Genomic DNA, 19,775 nt, shown 5'->3' with positions numbered 1-19,775 from the left:
TTACAGGGAACTTTCTCAGTCTTCTAAAGAACCCAAATTCCCAGCCCCAAGTCCCCACGATTCTCTCTACTCTGAGGCAAAGAGACGCATTTCATACTACATAGATGTTCCAGTGTCACAGTTATTCTTTCTTCTGCCTATAGGGAGGATTTTTTGTCTGGGTAGGCCAAAGGTACATAACAATGCCACAGGATCAAGTTACACTGAGAAGAAAGGTTGTCAATTGTAGAATGGAATGTAAAGTGATTGATTGAAAGACTTTCCTTCCCTGTTGACTGTGTTGCTAAACTTCACAGGCATTTATGGAAGATGTGAAGTCTCGGGGCCCCTATATATACTCCGTGCTAGAGTCAGCTCAGGCCTTCCTGTCCCAGCACCCATTTGAGGAATTAGAGGAGCCTCGTTTGGAGAGCAAAGGTGGGTGGTCTTCCTTTCTTCACCCTTCTTCTTGAACTATGAACAACTAAACACCTTCCTGCCCTCCCCAAACTCACTTTCTCAGCTGTTACCTAGGAGGATAGCTTTCTCCTAGGAGTCCAAAGTTGGAGAGGAGAGATTCATACTACAAGAAAAAGCAAAGAGAACAGAGCCTGAAGCAGGGTACACCTACATTTGTCCCAAAGCTGTATGTGGCTCTGGGGCATCACATGTGGCCTTCTAATGAGGCATGAAAAAGAAAAAGCAAAAGACTCAAATGCATTGAACTGACTCCATCAATCCAAGTAGTAGTAGTGTCCTTTTAAAATATACGACTTTATTCCAACATAGAAAGAGACATGTGGTAATGCTCTAATCAACCAGCAAGTAAAAAGTTCTTTTTAAAATGTAAAAAGTTAGGTGATGACATTTGAGAAGAATTTTGAGTATGACTTTTTGATACTGACCCTAGTGACTTCTGGCACCTTTCCTCAATAGAGTGGGCCACTCTACATCTCCATATAAGGCTACTGGGATCTGTGGTGATTAGGTCTGAGTGGTTGCCTGGAAGGACCCTTCATTAGTTGAGCCCTTTGTCAATGCCATTGACCCTCTAATTTCCTTGAGCCCCTCAGTAGGAGGTTAGTTCTCAATTTACTGTCCATTGGGCTTTAGATAGGACAAACTCAAGAGAGAGCAGGACAGTTCCAGTTAGCCTAGCAGTGATGGCGAACCTTTTGAGCTCGGTGTGTCAGCATTTTGAAAAACCCTAACTTAACTCTGGTGCCGTGTCACATATAGAATTTTTTTTTTTTGATATTTGCAACCATAGTAAAACAAAGACTTATATTTTCGATATTTATTTTATATATTTAAATACCATTTAACAAAGAAAAATCAACCAAAAAAATGAGTTCACGTGTCACCTCTGACATGCATGTCATAGGTTCACCATCACTGGCCTAGAGTTTAGAGATATGAATCTACTTCTGAGGGGAAGTCTGAAGGAGGAAGAAGAAACCTACAGTTTAGGAGCCTAGGTGGAAAAGTTGGGCATGTTACACTAACTTCTCTGGGGTTGGTCTTTCATGAAATGCATCCCTTCTTTGGATGGAAGTGGGCAGCAGACACTAATGCAAAATCACATTCCAGTGTTATGTAAATAGGACTCTGGATGATTTGCCTCACTGTGCCTCTTAAAATATTTTACTCACTATTTACCATGCCCATTTTTAAAGAATATGAGGAAATCCTCATGATATAATAGATGGAAAACAACATTATCTCTTGACTATGGTAGTAGATCCATGAGCCTACACATGTGATCAAACCGCATAGATCTAAACACACACACACACACACACACACACACACACGACTAAAACTGGGGAATGCTAAACAAAATTGGTGGATTGCATCAATGTTAATATCCTGGTTGTGATAATGTACTATAGTTTTTCAAGATGTTATTGTTTGGGTAAACTGGATAAAGAGTGCATGAGATCTCTGTATTATTTCTTACAACTGTATGTGAATCTATAATGATTTCAAAATAAAAAGTTTAATTTTTATTTTTAAAAAATATATTTTAATTGCTTTCAGAGAGAAAGGGAGAGGGAGAGATAGAAACATCAATGATAAGAGAGAATCATTGACTGGTTGCCTCCTCCACACCCCACCCCGGGGATCGAGCCTGCAACCCGGGCATGTGCCCTGACCGGGAATCGAACCGTGACCTCCTGGTTCATAGATCAATGCTCAACCACTGAGCCATGCTGGCTGGGCAAAAAGTTTAATTTTTTAAAAACCTGAATGTACAAAAGGAGCACAATCATGGGGAAATCTGTATTTGAATGATTACAGATTTGTTTGTGCAAAATTCATTTGTATAAATACATGTACAAATGCATGCCCATGGGTACACATGCATGCACATCTTACAAAGGGCTGTCTTTGTCTCTGTTTTTCCATGGGATTCCCCTGACTGGTTGGCCTAACCTGGCTTCCTGCCTGCCTTTGCAGATACCTCTCCCAGACAGCGGATCCAGAATCTTAGCCGCTTTGTATGGAAGCAGGCGACAGTGGCCAGTGAACTATGGGAGAAGCTGACAGCCCGCTGTGTGGACCAGCACCGCCACATTGAGCGTACTCTGGAGCAGCTGTTGGAGATCCAAGGGGCAATGGAGGAATTAAGTACTACTCTGACTCAGGCTGAGGGAGTCCGAGCCACTTGGGAGCCCATTGGGGATCTCTTCATAGATTCACTCCCTGACCACATCCAGGCTCTTAAGGTATATAGGCCCCCTCACCTGGCTGCAGTCCACCCTGATACCTGACATTCCTCCCAGACACTGACAATGTTTCTGCTCCTGAGAGGCCATTGTTGACCAGGACTACAACCGAGCCTATCAATTTATGTGCTGGATTTGGGGGCTGGTTTTGCTGGAGTCTCCTCTGTCATCTACTGTCTTCTCTTTCTCTGTTGTTTTCTGTGAGTAGGAAAGGAAGAGGATAAGGGCAGTGGCCACCTACATCTTAGTCCTGTTACCCTAATAGAGAAGCACCTAGGTTGTGCTGTTGGATCAAAATCTTGGAGTGAAGAGGGAGGAGTTGAGGTGAATAACTAATGGTTTATCTTTCCCACTATCTGTCCACTGTGGGACTTGGGCTCTGATTCCACAGCTATTCAAAGAAGAATTCTCCCCCATGAAAGATGGAGTGAAGTTGGTGAATGATCTGGCCCATCAACTTGCCATTTCTGATGTGCACTTGTCAATGGAGAACTCCCGGGCCCTGGAGCAGATCAACATCCGGTGGAAACAGCTGCAGGTAGAGAACTCTTGAGTGAGCAATGGGGAAGAGCCTCAATATAACTAGGCTTGGGAGGAACTTCTCTAGACCCAAAGGAAGTGAAGGTGCATTGAAGTGGGACCTACATAGGAGAAAAATTGTAGATAATTTGGGGCCAGGTAACAGGCTTCTCAACCTCTAAGCTACAAGGAGTACTTGAAATGAGGATCTGAGAGGGACCTGTCTAATATGGATACTTAGAGTATACAGGGACAAAGAGTGACTGTGACCCTAGCTGTTTTCTCAGTGGTTAGCGCTTCATCCCACAGACTGAAGGGTCGCAGGTTTGATTCTGGTCAAGGGCACATACCTTGGTTGCAGGCTCAATTCCTGGCCCCAGTTGGGAGTGTGCAGGAGGCAAACAATCGATGTGTCTCACATTGATGTTTCTCTCTCACTCTGTCTCTCCTCTTCCCGCTTCCACTTTCTCTAAGAATCAATGGAAAAAAATATGCTCGTGTAAGGATTAACAAAACAACAAAAAAAGAGTGACTATGGTCTGGAATTAGAGATGCTCATCTCTGACCCTTGGGAATGCTGTGGGAGAGCTAGCAGTTGGGTGATGGTGGGAGGAGCTGGAACCAGAGAAGAATCAGCCTATGAGGGAGTTCACAAAGATTCTCAGAGGCACCTGGAAATCCCACACTAAATACCTGGAATGAATCTGCTCACTTCCTACCTGTTGTTTCCATAGGTGTCAGTTGGCGAGAGGCTTAAGCAGCTGCAGGATGCCCACAGGGACTTTGGGCCTGGGTCACAGCACTTCCTCTCCAGTACGTGAGACAAACTGGACTTTACTTAGCAGAGCCTCAGCCACCTTCCAGGAGATTCTACTGTTGTCCTTTGGGGACGTAGTGGGATCCCAGTATACCTTGACATTCTAGGCACAGTAAGGATAAAGGAGTGTAGCATAGTGTTTAAAAGAATAAGCTCTCAAATCAGAGAGACCTAGGTCTGAGACACAGCTCCTTGACTTAATAGCTGTGCAAGCTTGAAAAAAATAGTTTAACCTTTCTGAACCTCAGTTTTCCCATATATAAAAGGAAGTAAATATATTACCTAGCTCACAGAGTTATGGGAATTAATGACTTTATTTTTCAATAATATTCATTGAGGGCCTACTATGGACCAGGTACTCTTCTAGGCACTGAGACTACATCAGTGAATAAAACAGAGGAAAGTCTTTAGACCTATAGAGCTTAAATTCTAGTGAGGGAAGCCAGACCATAAACAAATAAGTAAAAACATATATGAGGCAAATTGGTGACAAGTGCTATGGAAAAAGGTGAAGCAGCTAAGGGATGAATAGGAAGTGATGAACTTAAAGCGGGGGAGGCATTGCAATTCTAAATAGAGTGGTCAGGAAAGGCCTCACTGAGAGTATGGCGATGAAGAGGAAACCTCAGGGAGGTAAGGGAATGAACATGTGGATGTCTGAGGGAAGAGCATACCAGGAAAAGGGAACAGCAACTGCCAGGACCTTAAGACAGGGGCATGCCTAAGTATCAGCAAGGAAGCTGGTGTAGAAGTGAGCAAGGAAGGGAGAGAGTGGGAGGTCAGAGTGGTGGCAAGAGGGCAGAGTACAGAGGGCCTTGTAGATTAGGGTAAGAACTTGGGATTTTATTCTAAATGGAATGCAGAACCTTGGAGGAGTTTGAGCAGAAGGATGACATGATCTGACTTATGTTTCAACAGAGTCAGAGTGTTGGGGATTGAGAGTAGGAACAGGGAGACTTCTTAAGCATATTGGAATAATCCATGTGAGGGATTATAGTGACTCAGATCAGGGTGGTAGCAGTGGAGATAGTGACAATACAGATATGAAAATTAGAAGAATTTAGAAGAATATCTAGCACATAGTAGGAACTCAATAAATGTTAATGTCAGAACTATTGCTATTACAATCACTTGTATGTAGTTATACCTGCAGAGGGCTCTTGTACTCAGGGAAATAGCAATGAAGAGGTTGGTCAGGTGACTTAGCCTCTCCTGCAACATCAGAAGATAAAGACATGGAGCAGAGAGGGACATCCTTTAAAGAGTTCCTCACCATAAAGAAATGGATAGTACCATTCCCTATTGTTCCACAGGACTGAGTAACTTGACCTTCTTGGGGAAGGGGTTTGAGCCCCAGGAGGAATGTAGATTCCACTTCATATCCATAGGAGCACGCCAGCTGCCTGTAGCTGAATGGATAGAAATGCCAGTCTGGTCGGGGAGAAGATTTTTAGGGTAACCAAAGTCAAGTATTTCAGTTCATGCCCTTGCCATGTCTTTGGCATATGAGGATATCAGTGACAACCTTCTCCTTTCATTGCCCTAAGATCAAGGAGAGAGTGTGTTTATTAGTTGCCCCACCCTGAGGGCCTGTTAAGATCTGGCAATGAGAGTCAAGCATTCCCTTTGGGGCTTGACCTCTCCTTGGGATGACAGAGCAGGGGCGTCTCTATGGGCCTGAAGAGCATTGGTGACCAGCTTCTTTCTCTTTCTCTTCTTCCTTACCAGCCTCTGTACAGGTTCCCTGGGAAAGAGCAATTTCACCCAATAGAGTTCCCTACTATATCAAGTGAGTGACTGTCTGAATCAGAAGCGGCTCAGTTACCTACCCACCCCCACCCTCGCCTGTCTTTTTCTCTACCTGTCCTTGTCACTCCTTATCTGTTTGAATTCCTTTATCCAGTCCAGTTTTCCTCCTGCTCATCTCAAGAGCTCAAGATTCTACCTGGGTAAAGGTGATCCCTTGTGCTTTGGGATCTTCAGGGTTCAACCCTGGATCCTGCAGCTCCTTGCATCCAACCTATCGCTGAGTGGTGTGCGCATGTGTGAGGCGGGTGAGGGGTGGTGTGGCCCCTGGTGCTATTGATGCTTTTGTTTGTAGCCACCAGGCTCAGACCACATGCTGGGACCATCCCAAGATGACCGAGTTATACCAAACCCTGGGTAAGAATTCAGGGATCCTGTATAGGGTGGATATTCAGCTGCCTTTGTTCTATAAGAACAGAAGGGAATCCCGTTCAACAAGCAGGTGGGGATGGAAGTGAGTGCCTTGTCCTTTCTCCAGCAGCCTCCTTTCATTTCCCCTCTGCACCTCCCTCAACTGGAGGCTCTACATTCACCCTGGACCACTTTATTATCACATTAAAAAATTATGCTTGTAGACGTAAACCAGATCTGTTTTGAAAGGCAATTCCCAGGTGTAATGAATGTGACTCTCATGTGCCTTATCTTTGGCTACTAACAGAGACTCACCATTAGGCTGCAAATTTTATTCAGGTTGATGTATGTGAATTTAGTTCATTTATTTAACTGCTAGAGTGTCCCATTGTATACACCACAGTTTCTTTATCTAGTCTATTGTTGATAGACATTTGGCTTGTTTCCAGTTTGGAGTTAATAAGAACAGTGCTGCTGAAGAGCTCTTGTGAATGTCTTCTGGTACACATATGTGTGTTTTTCAGACTACAGGTTTAATATTGTTTCAGTGTTATGACAAGCATTTTAAAAATTGAAACAAACTAGGAAATATGAAAGAAAGTGCTACAAATCTTTAATAAGAGTCTTATTTGATATTAATTTTATGTTTTTACTTTGTAAAATCTAGTAAGGTATTATTTCCTGAAATGTTTGGTTCAGTTATTTATACATACTCACATGAATGTATATATATTGGATCATGATGTAAAATGAATTTCTTACTGTGTGTCTTGGGCAAAAAACACTTGAAAATCACTGATCTGGATATATAACTGGCTGGGTTGTAGGAGACCTGAACGTTCAATTTTACTGGCTAATACCACACTGTATTCAGTTTACACTTCTACCAGCAGTTATTCATCCACATCTTTGATAACGCTTGTTATTGTCAGACTTTTATCTTTTGCCAATCTGGTGGGTGTGTAATGGTATCTTGTTGTGGTTTAATTTGCATTTCCCTGATCTAAGTAGATCTCTTTTCATTCTCTGCAGCTGATCTGAACAACATTAAGTTCTCAGCTTACCGCACTGCCATGAAGCTACGCAGAGTTCAAAAGGCACTACGCTGTAAGTCTCCCATCACACTCCTTTATGGCCTTCCCCCTCTGCTTCTTCCCTTCTTCATCTGTGGTCTGTTTCCCACTTTCATCCTACCTTGGGCAGGGTTGTTGATTGACTTGGTGGGAACTCTCCAAAGGCTGGGATATCCTGGCTGTTGACACCTGCTCTTCCAGGGCCCTTCTATTCTCCCAAAGTCCCAGACTTGTTTCCAAATTAACCCACAGCTATCCTCTTCCTTGTCTCTTCTTCCCTGTCCAACATGGATAATCAAACAATTGTTTTATGGCAGGAAGTATCCCAGATGATGGTTTGGAACCACTGAGGGCTTGTATTCTTTTTAAAAAATATGCTTTATTGGTTTTAGAGAGAGAGAAAGAGAGAGGGAGAGAGAGGGGGAGAGGAGAGGAGAGGAGAGAGAGAGAGAGAGAGAGAGAGAGAGATAGAGAGAGATACTAGAACAGTGGTTCTCAAACTTCTGGCCCTTTAAATACAGTTCCTCATATTGTGACCCAACCATAAAATTATTTTCATTGCTACTTCATAACTGTAATGTTGCTACTGTTATGAATCATAATGTAAATATCTGATATGCAGGGTGGTCTTAGGCGACCCCTGTGAAAGGGTCGTTCAACCGCCAAAGGGGTTGCGACCCACAAGTTGAGAACCGCTGTACTAGAGAGAATAATTGATGGGCTTCCTCCTTCACACCCCCTACTGGGGATTGAGCCAGCAACTCGGCATGTGCCCTGACCAGGATTCAAACCTTCGACCTCTCAGTGCATGGGATGATCCTCAACCAACTGAGCCACACTGGCCAGTGTGGGGCTTGTATTCTTTTGTCATTTTGGGGTGATTGAATGTAGTAGCAGATCTGTTGAAGCAGATGCCAGTGGTTAGGGGACAACATGGTTGCAGATATAATGTGCTTTCTGGCCTTTCTCAGAAACACTATTTATTCAATCTTCCTGGCACATCTGGCTAGGCTGCTTCCAACATTGGGGGTAATTATAAAGTTCCCCTGAGGTATGTTACCCTTACCCAAGCACACTTGAGCCTTTCATAACTGGTGACTAGGTTCTCAGGACAAAATCTATGGACAAACCTGTTTACAGATAAAATATGTATAAAGACAGATAAATTTAAAATGGATTTATCCAACAAAATACAAAATGGATTTGTAAATATGAGTTTATTCATATCATACCATCTTGAAACTGATGTCAAAGAACATATGGGTATAGAAACATTTTGGGTTAATTTAGGGTTTTTTTTGCTGCTTTCCCCTTCCTTCTAATGAGTGTCTTGGTAAAGAGCAAGCTGTGTCATACTCACAAATGGTTTGTCTGGAAATTGAGTTAAATTTGGTGAAGCTGGTAGCCTTATCTCCTTATCTAGCCCCTGAGGTTCTTCTTTTGGCTATATTTTCTCCCCCTCTCCTTTCTTTCTCAGTGGACCTGGTCACTTTAACCACAGCTTTGGAGATCTTTAATGAGCATGATCTTCAGGCCAGTGAGCATGTAATGGATGTGGTGGAGGTCATTCACTGCCTGACTGCCTTATATGAACGGCTGGAGGAGGAAAGAGGCATCCTGGTCAACGTGCCACTCTGTGTGGACATGAGCCTCAATTGGCTCCTCAATGTTTTTGATAGGTAAGCACTGAAAACCCTGGCAGTTTCCAGGATGAAATTCAATGGGACATCTGGAGTGGACCTGGTGGGAAGGGGTTGCTCCCATGGTGGACTTGGACCCAACTCAGCTTGGGACATGGTTGGCACAGAGCCCTACTGAAGTCAACTCTGTGAGGGAAATGACTGCCAAGATGTTAACCCTTTACATATATTCATGTTCTCAGTCTCTTCTTTTAAACCTAGTGGTCGCAGTGGAAAGATGCGGGCATTGTCCTTTAAGACTGGCATTGCATGCCTGTGTGGCACAGAAGTGAAGGAAAAACTGGAGTGTGAGTACAACTCCAAATTCTAGAAGTGGAGTAGGGTGGAGGGAGAGGTGTGGCGGGAGGAGAGATGGTATAAGACAAGCAGAAGGTAGGTCTTATGACTTAGCATAGGACTACTCAGGCTACCTTGTGATACTTTCTGGGCCAGGCTGTTGCAAAGAACCTACAATAGCCAAAGACCAAGACGGGCCTAAGGCCTATTTTTATTGCCAGTATCACTCCAGTGGGTCTGGTTTCTTCTAATCTGATGTAATTACTTTACCAGGATCTGAGTTAGCATCCTGGGGTACCCAGAGCCCGGACTTTATAGTTATATTTCCCTATAGCCTATAAGGCTTAGCCCTCTCTAGTCTGGAGCTCAAGCCATGTCACACATTCTACTGAAGACTTCCTATGTGGATTACATGGGCAGGGTGCAATAATCCCCATTATTGGGCAGTGCACAGTATGTAATTCTGTATTTTTTAACCTCTCTGGTGTATAGTACCTTTGTCTTCTCCTCCATCTTTCATCTTTTGTACAACATTTTTGTACTTTTCTACAGCCGCATCCTTAGTTGTCAAGTGCTTATGGTGTATTAACCACTGTACTAAATGTGGTGAGTGCTAGGTTCAATTAAACATGGTCCCTGCTTCAAGTGGTTTACAGTCCAGAGGAGGAGACAAAAGTACACAGAAAGCAATTTTACAGTGTTAATTAGACTAATCAGAATGGTAAAGGATATGTGCTATATCATGTCACAGAGGAGAAATGACAGCAGTCTGGGAAAACTTTACAAGGAAGGAAACCTTTCAGAGCATGTCCATAGCTATATTACTTATTTCTCCCAACATTACTTTGAGTTTGGTGAACAATGATTATTTATCTTCATTTTACAAGTAAGAAAACTTCAGTATAGTTTCATGACTTACCTAAGGTTGTGCAAGCTAGTCAGTAATGGATCCATTATGAAAATCCAGGCCCTTGTCTTCCATGTTTGTGTGTTTTCTAAGCCTTAGGTGAGGTATGAAGCAGACAGACAATAATCTTTGGAGGAGGTTTTCTAAGGGGGTGGTGGAATAGGAGAGTTCTCACAAGGGCAGATATAGTTCGTATTCAAATATAAGTACCACAGTCTATTCCACAATCATTTAGAGATCATTCTTAGATGATCAAATGCTTTGAATTAGCTCCTCTTTTTAGATGATCCATGCCAGTGTTTCTTCCCAATTGTGTGGATAATTGAGAGAATACTGGAATATCAGACTACATAAGCTAGGGAAGACTAGCTGTAACTCATGTTCAGGCACAACTGAGCCCCATACACCCTCATCTTGCTTCTTGAGAATCTGTTTTCCCAACAGTATTATATCTGTGTCTGGCACTGCTCTCACACAGCTTGCTCTCTGTCTTCATCTCTATACCCTCTCTTTCTGATGTACTCTCTTTTTTGCCTGTCTCACTTTTACTCTCTGAACTCAGAGAATGCTATTTTTAGAACTCTTGAGCTTCTAGGAGGTCAGGGATGGGCCTCTAGGTATTCCAGTTTCAAAAGTCATTAGCTAAGTCTATGTGCTCTTTCCCTGTCTTCTTTTTCTGCTCTCTCCTTGCTCATTCTCTGGCCATTCCTGCATCGGGGTTGGCCATGACTTATGGTGGGGCCAGCAGACCTCTTCAGCCAAGTAGCCAACTCAGGCAGCCAGTGTGACCAACGCCACCTTGGTGTCCTGCTTCATGAGGCCATTCAGGTGCCCCGTCAGCTGGGGGAAGTGGCAGCCTTTGGGGGCAGCAATGTGGAGCCCAGTGTCCGTAGCTGCTTCCGTTTTGTAAGTATGGAACTTGGGAGGGTGGAAGGGAGGGCTTATGAGAGGGAGGGTAGGAAGAAGGGAGGGAGGATTAAGAGCTAAGCTTTTGATCTGAACTACTCAGATATAAGGGAGTTTGTTGGGATGGAATAACAGGGCAGAGGGTTCTCTGGGCTTTTAGGGTCAGAGTCCTGCCAGAGAGGGTGTCAGCTCTGCTAGAACAGGACAGAGGTAATCACCTCTGGAGACTAGGCCAACCCAGGCCTTGCTAGTTATCCTGCTCCTCTAAGGGCTGCCATTCTAGGGACACTTTGGGGAGGGTTGCCATTCTAGGGACACTTTGGGCCTCAGTCATTGCCATTGGACTTCTTGTTTCTCTAGAGCACTGGGAAGCCAGTCATTGAAGCTTCACAGTTCTTGGAATGGGTCAACTTAGAGCCCCAATCCATGGTATGGCTGGCTGTTCTGCATCGGGTCACCATTGCTGAGCAAGTGAAGCATCAGACCAAGTGCTCTATCTGTAGGCAGTGCCCCATCAAGGGCTTCAGGTAGGGAAAACAGTACCTGATGGAATGATAATAATTGTAAATAGGCCATGTTGCAAGTAAATCATATATTAAAAATGTATTACATAATTATATAATTACAGCTAATCTAGTATACATTGGTATGTATTGTAATTCTATTGCACAATGTTTAACATTTTAAAAAATCGGAAATATTTTCTTTTGTTTTAGTTGTATTGTGAAATATTCCAGACCTACAAAAATGTATAGAGAAGCCAAAGGGGGTGGGTGAGGGAACAGCACAGAAAGGGAAGTAATTTGCTTGTGGTTTCCCAGGGAGCATTAAGTAGAACTCAGAAGCACCAGCATCCTGACATAAGAACATCTATGTACCAAATGGTATGCTGGCAAATGGCTCACAACTGACTCTACAGAAAGCAAGAAAGGAACCTAATTTTTAGCATTTGCTAATTTCCATGATGTAAATACTCCCACTGTGGCCGATGTCTAGCTACCCACAGGAGGTTGGGGAGAGATGCACAGTTGCACACTATTTATAGTATTTCCACCATGCAAATCCAATAGACATAAACAACCTCATGAGTTTTGAGTATTTATTACTTCAGTTTTTAATGTCATTTACTTAATTGTGAGTTTATAGAATTTATTTTTTTAATAATTGCTGTATTTAACAACCAGCTTAGAAAATCCCTGAAATTGTAACAGTTGGCTCTTGTGAGCTGTTATGAACCAGCTCCAGCATCCCACAGCGCTTACCCACCATCAAGCGTAAGAAATAAAAATTATTGCAATACATTTTAAGTTCTCCTGATTACATTCCCATTCCCCTTCCACAAAAATAGCCACGATCCTGAAAATGACTTTCATCATACAACGCTCAGTTTTTTGACTTTTCAAAGCACTGACACACCCCCCCTTTACAACCACCCAGTCTTTTTATAAGCAAATGAGGCGAAGAGGTAGAATGTGACTTGCCCAAGTTCACACAGCTGGTTAGTATAGATCTAGGACCAGATGTTGGCTCCTCTGACTTCTCAAAATCTAGGCATTTCACCATTCTATATACTACTAGGTCTGGGCAGCTCAGCCAGGCTTTGGAACTGGATCTGAAGGGCTAGTCTACATTGGGTAAAAATAGGGTTTATTATTAAAAAAAAAAACTTTTGGGAATAACTTTTAGCTAACTTACCCAGGGCTGGTAGAATAAGCGGCCTTCATATGGGAAGAGTGACTTCTCCAACGTAGGTGGTGAGACTGGACTTTTTTGGGGTGATCCTTCTTTAGAAAGCTATTTGCTATTGTGAGCAATTTATACCTGCACCTCCCTTCCCTTTAAAAAGGATGGTGAGACAGTGATACTTCCCACACTTCCTAGGGGTCTGAGCATGTAGTTTTATGGAGACTTATGTTCTCTACAATAAGGCTAGTCATTTAGTAAGGACTCCACTGCTATGTATAGGAGGTTGAGCATATCATGGCTCCATGCTCTACCCCCTTCTGATGTGTGTGTATATTTGGATGTTAGGGGAATGGGGAGGTCACTATAGTCCACTGGATACTCTGCCCTACAACCTCTCATCTCCCCAAGGTACCGGAGTCTGAAACAATTTAACGTGGACATCTGCCAGACCTGCTTCTTGACAGGCAAGGCCAGCAAAGGCAACAAGCTGCACTACCCCATCATGGAGTATTACACCCCGGTATGGAGCCTCTGGGCCGAGCGGGAGGGGGAGACAGCTCTCAGATTCTGGGCCCTTGATCTACTTGGCCAAGCACTGACTAACTGTATTCTGCTCTCCTGTGGGGAACATTCTCCCAACAGTCCTGATGATTCACCAGTTTGGGGGATTCAGGCCTCTATGTTCTTCCAGCAGAGCTTCTCCATCACCAGGGCCACAGCTGGGTATAGGAGCCCAGGACACTCTCAGCCATTTAAAAGGCACTCACTGTTTTCCTGCAGAGAGAAGTTTCAGGAAAAATAGTGTAAGACAGTTCCAGGCAACAAGCTTCTGTTGCTCACTTTAGTTTTTCCTGCCTAGTTTCCTATATTGCTCCTGTCACCTGGTCTTCACCTGCTACTTTGTCATTGCTTCCATCTCTCTAGTGAATACCAAAGTTTGTCCTCAAATTAATTACTTAGTCTCTTGGTGGGGGGGAAAGGGGTATGTTCTTTACCTGGGTCTCCAATTCCACTTGGTTTTCATTGGGAACTGTGCCCTTCATAGCCACCTGAGTCCAGATTGGTCAACATCCTTGGACTCCAACCACGCAATTTCTCCTCCACTGTGCTCAGGATCCACAGCTCCAGACTTAGCTGCTTGAGCTGACTCTGCTCCCTCAACTCGTTTATTTCATTCCATTTCATAGATGCTCCCAAAGCCCCAAGCATATGTCTGGGCTGCTTATATTCCCCCACTGCTCTCTCCCACCATACCTCCCATTTTTCAACGTGTTTTCCCATAATCCATCTCTCCAAGCTATCATCTCTTCTCCAAATTTTGTTGGCACAGAAACATGTGTGACTCAGTGGGATCAGGGACATTGACCTTTATTTTTCTTTTGTTATCATTTTAAAGTAAATATTAGAAAAGTTATGCATGGAAAACTGGCTCAAGATGGTATACTGGTAATCCTCTACCTCCTGTTCATCTATGTCCCTAGAATTTTTGCAAATGATACTTTAAAAATTAATGAATATATGTTCATTGTAAAAGATTCAAATTATATAGAGGTGTTTAAAGTATAAAATGAAAGTCCTTCTCTCTCCTCAGCCTGGTCCCCACCCCTATGGTCCAAATTCTCAGAGACAACCAGTGTTCACAGTTTGGCATGTGTCTTTCTAGACATTTTTCTAGGAGTGGGGTGTGGTAGGCATGAACAAGAGTGGAGGACGAGTCACGTTCCCTGCTCTAGGGGAGCAGCCACACCTACCCCATCATGTCCCAAAGCCTTTAAGTTAAGTCCTTTTCCCCTCTGTCCCCTCAGACCACATCCAGTGAGAATATGAGAGACTTTGCCACAACCTTAAAGAACAAATTCCGCTCAAAGCATTATTTCAGCAAACACCCTCAGCGAGGTTATCTGCCTGTGCAATCAGTGCTGGAGGCCGAGTACAGTGACACGTGAGTACCAGTGGCTGGTGGGACCTGTGGACAGCCTCACTGAGCCTGGGTTTAAGAAGGGGCAGAGTGCCATGTGGGCTAGGGGAGTGCTCCAGGGCAAACCCAACTAGTGACAGAGCAGTTCAACTTGTGCCTGACTAGGAATCCTGCCTAAGAACTAGACCCTGTAAATCCAGTCTCTGTATCCTGTTCCCATCATCTCTTTCCCATCTCACTAATTGGGGGAGGGGGTGAAGAAACAGGTTGCCCAGCTGCCCAGTCTTTGGTCCTCTGAGTCTTTGCTGCTTTCTTCTAGGCCGGCTTCTTCCCCGAGGTTGCCACATGCTGACACACACTCCCGCATTGAGCATTTCGCCAGCAGGTACCACCAGGTTTGGGGGACAGGGATTATAAGGAATCTCATGGGGAAGGGGTTTTCGGTTGGGGCAAAGAGAAAGGAGTCAGGCCCGGGGTTTGTGTGCACAGTGGGGTATGTGGCAACCAGCGAGTCCCAACACTTAGGTGTGGTTGGGACAGCCCCCAAAATTAATATTCTATTGTGGGATTAGAATCCTTGAGATGAAAGCAGGCCCCACATCCTGTTTTCCCTTCTGTTCCTCCTCTTTTTTCCCAGGCTTGCTGAGATGGAAAATCAAAATTGCTCCTTCTTTAATGACAGCCTGTCCCCAGATGACAGCATGTGAGTTTTCACAGCTGCTCCTTTTCCAGGAATAGCTAGCTCTCTTTAAGATCCTTCTGCCACCATTTACTTGGGAAGGGTATATCCTCCAGGGGAGGGGGGATGGTGGTTAGGGCATTTGATACCCTAAGGAAGGAAGACTGCTTTCTGAGCACAGAGTTTAGAAAGAGAAGCAGTCTGCCCTCTATTAACTGAGTGGGGGGGATGAATGATGAACTACCTCCCTGCCATCTGCCCAGATCCCTTTCTGTTGCACGATCCCATCCTTTTATCCCAGCTTTGAGAAAGAAGACTGTTTTCATCTAACTTGGCAGAAATGAGCCATTACCTTATGCTCAGGATGCCAAAGGCCCAGATAGTGCCACAGCAACCCTGGGAGACACCAGGGACGTGACTGAAGTGTGGCCAGAGATACTCCCTGGCGCTATAGCCCCAAGAACAGGCCCTGCATCTCTAGGGAGGTATCTGGCCTGCTCAGAGGGCCTAGGAGCTGCTAACTACACGGATCAATCTGGCCCTGACCGGGACTAAGGCAGCCAGTGATCCTTCTGGGGATGGGGAAGTGAAGGGAAGGTGGGGTAGAAGAATAGCACAAACAGGGAATCATTTCCCATAGGGCTTTAAGAATCCACAAGCCCCAGCATACTGGAAACACTCATGGAAACACCATGACCTCTGCCACCTTTGAATACTTCCATTCCTCGTAAACCTAAATACATAGTCTTTTCCTTTTCTACGGGACTTAGAGTGGAATCCTTCAGCATGCATTTCTGGAGGCCTGAACTGGGAGCTGAGAACTCATGCCCTGAGCTGTTTCAGTGCCCAGTCATCTCCTTTCCTCTCCCCACACCCATGCAGAGACGAGGATCAGTACCTGTTGCGGCACTCCAGCCCCATTACAGACCGGGAGCCCGGCTTCGGACAGCAGGTTCCATGCAGCATGGCCACAGAAAACAAAGGGGAGCTAGAGAAGGTCCTGGCCCACTTAGAGGATGAGAACCGGTGGGTGTGGCTATGACACAGATCCATGTGGATTCTAGAGTCAGGCAGCTTGCAAGTCCTGGCACTTCTACATCCTACCTATATGACCTCAAACAAGTTATATTCTGTGACCTTCCATTTCCTCATCTATAAAATGGGACTATTGGTAATAGTACCTCCCTCCTAGGGGCACTTGGGAAGATCAAATGATCAGGCATATAATGTGTTAGCCAGTGCCTAGCTTAGAGTAAGTATTCAATAAGTGCAAGCTAGTCTAGTAATTATTTTAACCCTTTGTACACCATAAGCATCTATAGACGCAAACGAGATAAAAGCATCTTTGGATGCGTGGCAGTTAACTGGTTAACCCCTTTAACTCAACCCAAATATTTTCAAGTACCCACTAGATGCAAGCAGAAAGAATACAAACCCAGAGAGTATACCTGTCTCTGCCCTCAGGGAATTTTCAGGGTTGGAGTGGAAAGAGATACCTAGCACTAAGTTAAAGTAATAAAAGAAGAGGAAAGTGACACTGCATAGCACATTTGAGGACTGGAAGAGCGAAGGTGAAGAAGATGACAGGAATGGCATTAACTCCATAAAGTATTTATGGCAGCAGGGGCCAGAGGATGGTCCAAGCCCCCTTTGGGGGCATGCAGTAGAATCCATAGAACAGTGCTTCTCAAACAATAGTGAGCATACAAGTCATTTAGAGAGCTCGGTAAGGTGCAGATTTTGATTTACAGGTTTGGGTAGGGGCCTTAGTTCCTCTGTTTCTAACCAACTCCCACGTGTGCCCATGTCACTGGTCCACAGATGGTACTTGTAGTAGCAAGTCCTTAGAACAGGGCCAGTCTGCAAGGTGTTTGTTACTGGTTCAAAACAAGATAAGTATAGAAATAGAGAGTAAATTTTTAGAAATGCTTATTGACATTGCCATGACATCTCAGCACATACTTAGTGGATTTATCTTCATTGAATAGGGTATAGATCACTTTGTTGTTGAACTTGTGTGGCAAGTCATGTGTGGTGTGAGCTGTGTACTAGCCATGCACATTCAGACCACATATTGGTCCACAGTGGATTGAAAAATCCCCCTGGTGTTTCACTATGGATAGTTATTTTTTATTTAATTTTTTTTTCAATTACAGTTGACAAAATATTATATTAGTTTCAAGTGTATGACGTAGTGATTAGATACTCATGTAACTTACAAAGTTATCACCCCATAAGTCTTCACTATGGATAGTTTGAGAAGCACTGCATAAGAGCAGCAGTTAGTAGGCCCTGGGAAACAATGGGGAGAGAATAATTCCGTTGCCAAAAAAAAAAAAAGTAATGTCCCTAAAGCAGATGATCTCTTTGGAATCTGTGTTCTTGATGACTCAACATGGGTGTTCAAAGTAGGCCAAAGAGGAGGGTAGTTGACAAAAGAGGGAAGATGGGTGATATTTTGTTTATGTTATGTCTTCTAAATATCTAAAAACGCAGAAGGTGAGTCAGTGGCTATAATGCCTCGTTTTTTGCAGACTGTATTTCTGCCTGATTTTAAGGTTAGAATCAATCACCTAAGCAGCACATTAAAGCCCTGAGATTTGTTATATGAAATAATAGCTCTCTCTGCTCTGAGGCCCAAGGATGGCAGAATAAATGGCATATGTGCTGGAAAGGAAGTGGATATAGCCATTCAAGCAAGAACACGGCTGGGGTGGTGGTGGGGATGGGAGAGCCAAAGTATTGCTCACACCCAGATATGAGGGATCATTTGGGACCGGGATAGTCAAGAACTCATTAGGGCCATAGATCTTGGCTTCTTTGTCCGTGGCAGGATTCTCCAGGGAGAGCTGAGGCGCCTGAAGTGGCAGCATGAGGAGGCTGCTGAGGCACCCACCCTGGCTGAGGGCTCTGCTGAGGTGGCACAGGACCACCGCAATGAGGAGCTTCTGGCTGAGGCACGGATCCTTCGGCAGCACAAGAGCCGCCTGGAGACACGCATGCAGATCCTTGAAGACCACAACAAGCAGCTTGAGTCCCAGCTGCAGCGCTTAAGGGAACTGCTCCTGCAGGTGAGGCTGAAGCCAGGGGAAGGGCCAGTGTGACCCCTTCAGGGGGTAGAGATGGGGAGCAGTGGAGTAGATATGTGACAACAGGGAGGAAAGAAAGAACTCCTTGGCCATGGCTGTTAGATGGCCTTCTGAAGAGAACTGGACTGGAAATTGGGGAAGGAAAGGGAAGGGAAGGGAAGGGAAGGGAAGGGAAGGGAAGGGAAGGGAAGGGAAGGGAAGGGAAGGGAAGGGAAGGGAAGGGAAGGGAAGGGAAGGGAAGGGAAGGGAAGGGAAGGGAAGGGAAGGGAAGGGAAGGGAAGGGAAGGGAAGGGAAGGGAAGGGAAGGGAAGGGAAGGGAAGGGAAGGGAAGGGAAGGGAAGGGAAGGGAAGGGAAGGGAAGGGAAGGGAAGGGAAGGGAAGGGAAGGGAAGGCCTGTTATGTTGCATTACTTGGCCAATTCTCTTCCATCTAGCTTTCACTCCATCCTTGTGTGTTACTCTCAAGCCACTGTGGGGTCTGGGGTAGAGAGAGGACTTCTGAGAGCTCACTTCCCTATAACCTATTTGAACCCAGTATTGAAAGAACAAAGTTCAAAGAATCATCCAAAACTGATTTTTCTCTTATGTCTGCTGGAAAGAATCAAGTTTGAACATGCTTGGCAAGAGCAAGATTTTTTTCTGTGAAGGGAGCTCTTTTTACTGTTTATCCTTTTCTTCTTTGAGAGATAGTGTATATTATATAGTGTAGCTCTAGAATCAGAATGCCCTGTGTTTGAATGTGGCTCTGCCAATTAGTGACTGTGGGGTGTTAGAAAAGTTACTTAGCTTCACTAATCCCTGGTACCCTCATCTGTCAGATAGGGATAATAATATACCAACTTCATGGAATTGTGGTGACCATAAAATGAGATAATGCATTTAAAGAATTTAGTACAATGCCAGGAATATAGTAAAAACTTGATAAATGTTACCTATTGTCATTATACATACCAGTTGATACCACACCCTGCCTCTTCCCCAGATCCTCCAAGGGATGTCCTCTAGATGCTTGGAGGTCTCTAATATATGATAAGTTATGAATTGAGGACCAGGTGTGCAACTCCACATTTCTAGAGAGAATTGGTTTCTGAACAGCATAATTATAGCTGACATAATAACACCCTTAGGTGCAATGCCATTCTTACAAGAACTGGGGGACTTTGATACATCTTATTGAAGGAGGAAGGTAATTGGTAAGTGAATATTCTAAGAAATTTCCACAAAGGGTAGACCACTGTTTGGGGCACTACCAAAGTTTCTTGAAGTCCAAGGGCAAAGGGATGGACATGAGGTCTCTAAGGCCCCTTCTAAGTTCAGGAGTCTGTCAAAGTAAGGTCAGGA

General features: G+C 44.3%; 1 protein-coding gene across 2 annotated transcripts in view; it reads left to right on the top strand.

Annotated features, from left to right (window-relative positions):
- The window catches only part of DRP2 (dystrophin related protein 2), a 42,280-nt gene that overhangs the window by 21,154 nt on the left and 1,351 nt on the right, over positions 1-19,775 (top strand). For both annotated transcript variants that reach the window (XM_014542613.1, XM_014542614.1), the window contains 17 exons: positions 297-417; positions 2,440-2,708; positions 3,100-3,246; positions 3,962-4,040; positions 5,773-5,833; positions 6,146-6,207; positions 7,234-7,308; positions 8,752-8,953; positions 9,176-9,261; positions 10,906-11,063; positions 11,424-11,590; positions 13,158-13,269; positions 14,555-14,691; positions 14,987-15,052; positions 15,305-15,370; positions 16,229-16,372; positions 18,180-18,417. In XM_014542613.1, the coding sequence (XP_014398099.1) occupies positions 297-417; positions 2,440-2,708; positions 3,100-3,246; positions 3,962-4,040; positions 5,773-5,833; positions 6,146-6,207; positions 7,234-7,308; positions 8,752-8,953; positions 9,176-9,261; positions 10,906-11,063; positions 11,424-11,590; positions 13,158-13,269; positions 14,555-14,691; positions 14,987-15,052; positions 15,305-15,370; positions 16,229-16,372; positions 18,180-18,417 (2,190 nt within the window). The remainder of the gene's footprint in view (positions 1-296; positions 418-2,439; positions 2,709-3,099; positions 3,247-3,961; positions 4,041-5,772; positions 5,834-6,145; positions 6,208-7,233; positions 7,309-8,751; positions 8,954-9,175; positions 9,262-10,905; positions 11,064-11,423; positions 11,591-13,157; positions 13,270-14,554; positions 14,692-14,986; positions 15,053-15,304; positions 15,371-16,228; positions 16,373-18,179; positions 18,418-19,775) is intronic.

This window comes from Myotis brandtii, unplaced genomic scaffold (assembly GCF_000412655.1).
Source record: "Myotis brandtii unplaced genomic scaffold, ASM41265v1 scaffold305, whole genome shotgun sequence".
Lineage (NCBI taxonomy): Eukaryota > Metazoa > Chordata > Mammalia > Chiroptera > Vespertilionidae > Myotis > Myotis brandtii.
The sequence above is the reverse complement of the archived record's forward strand: the minus strand, read 5'-3'. Positions and strand labels throughout refer to the sequence as shown.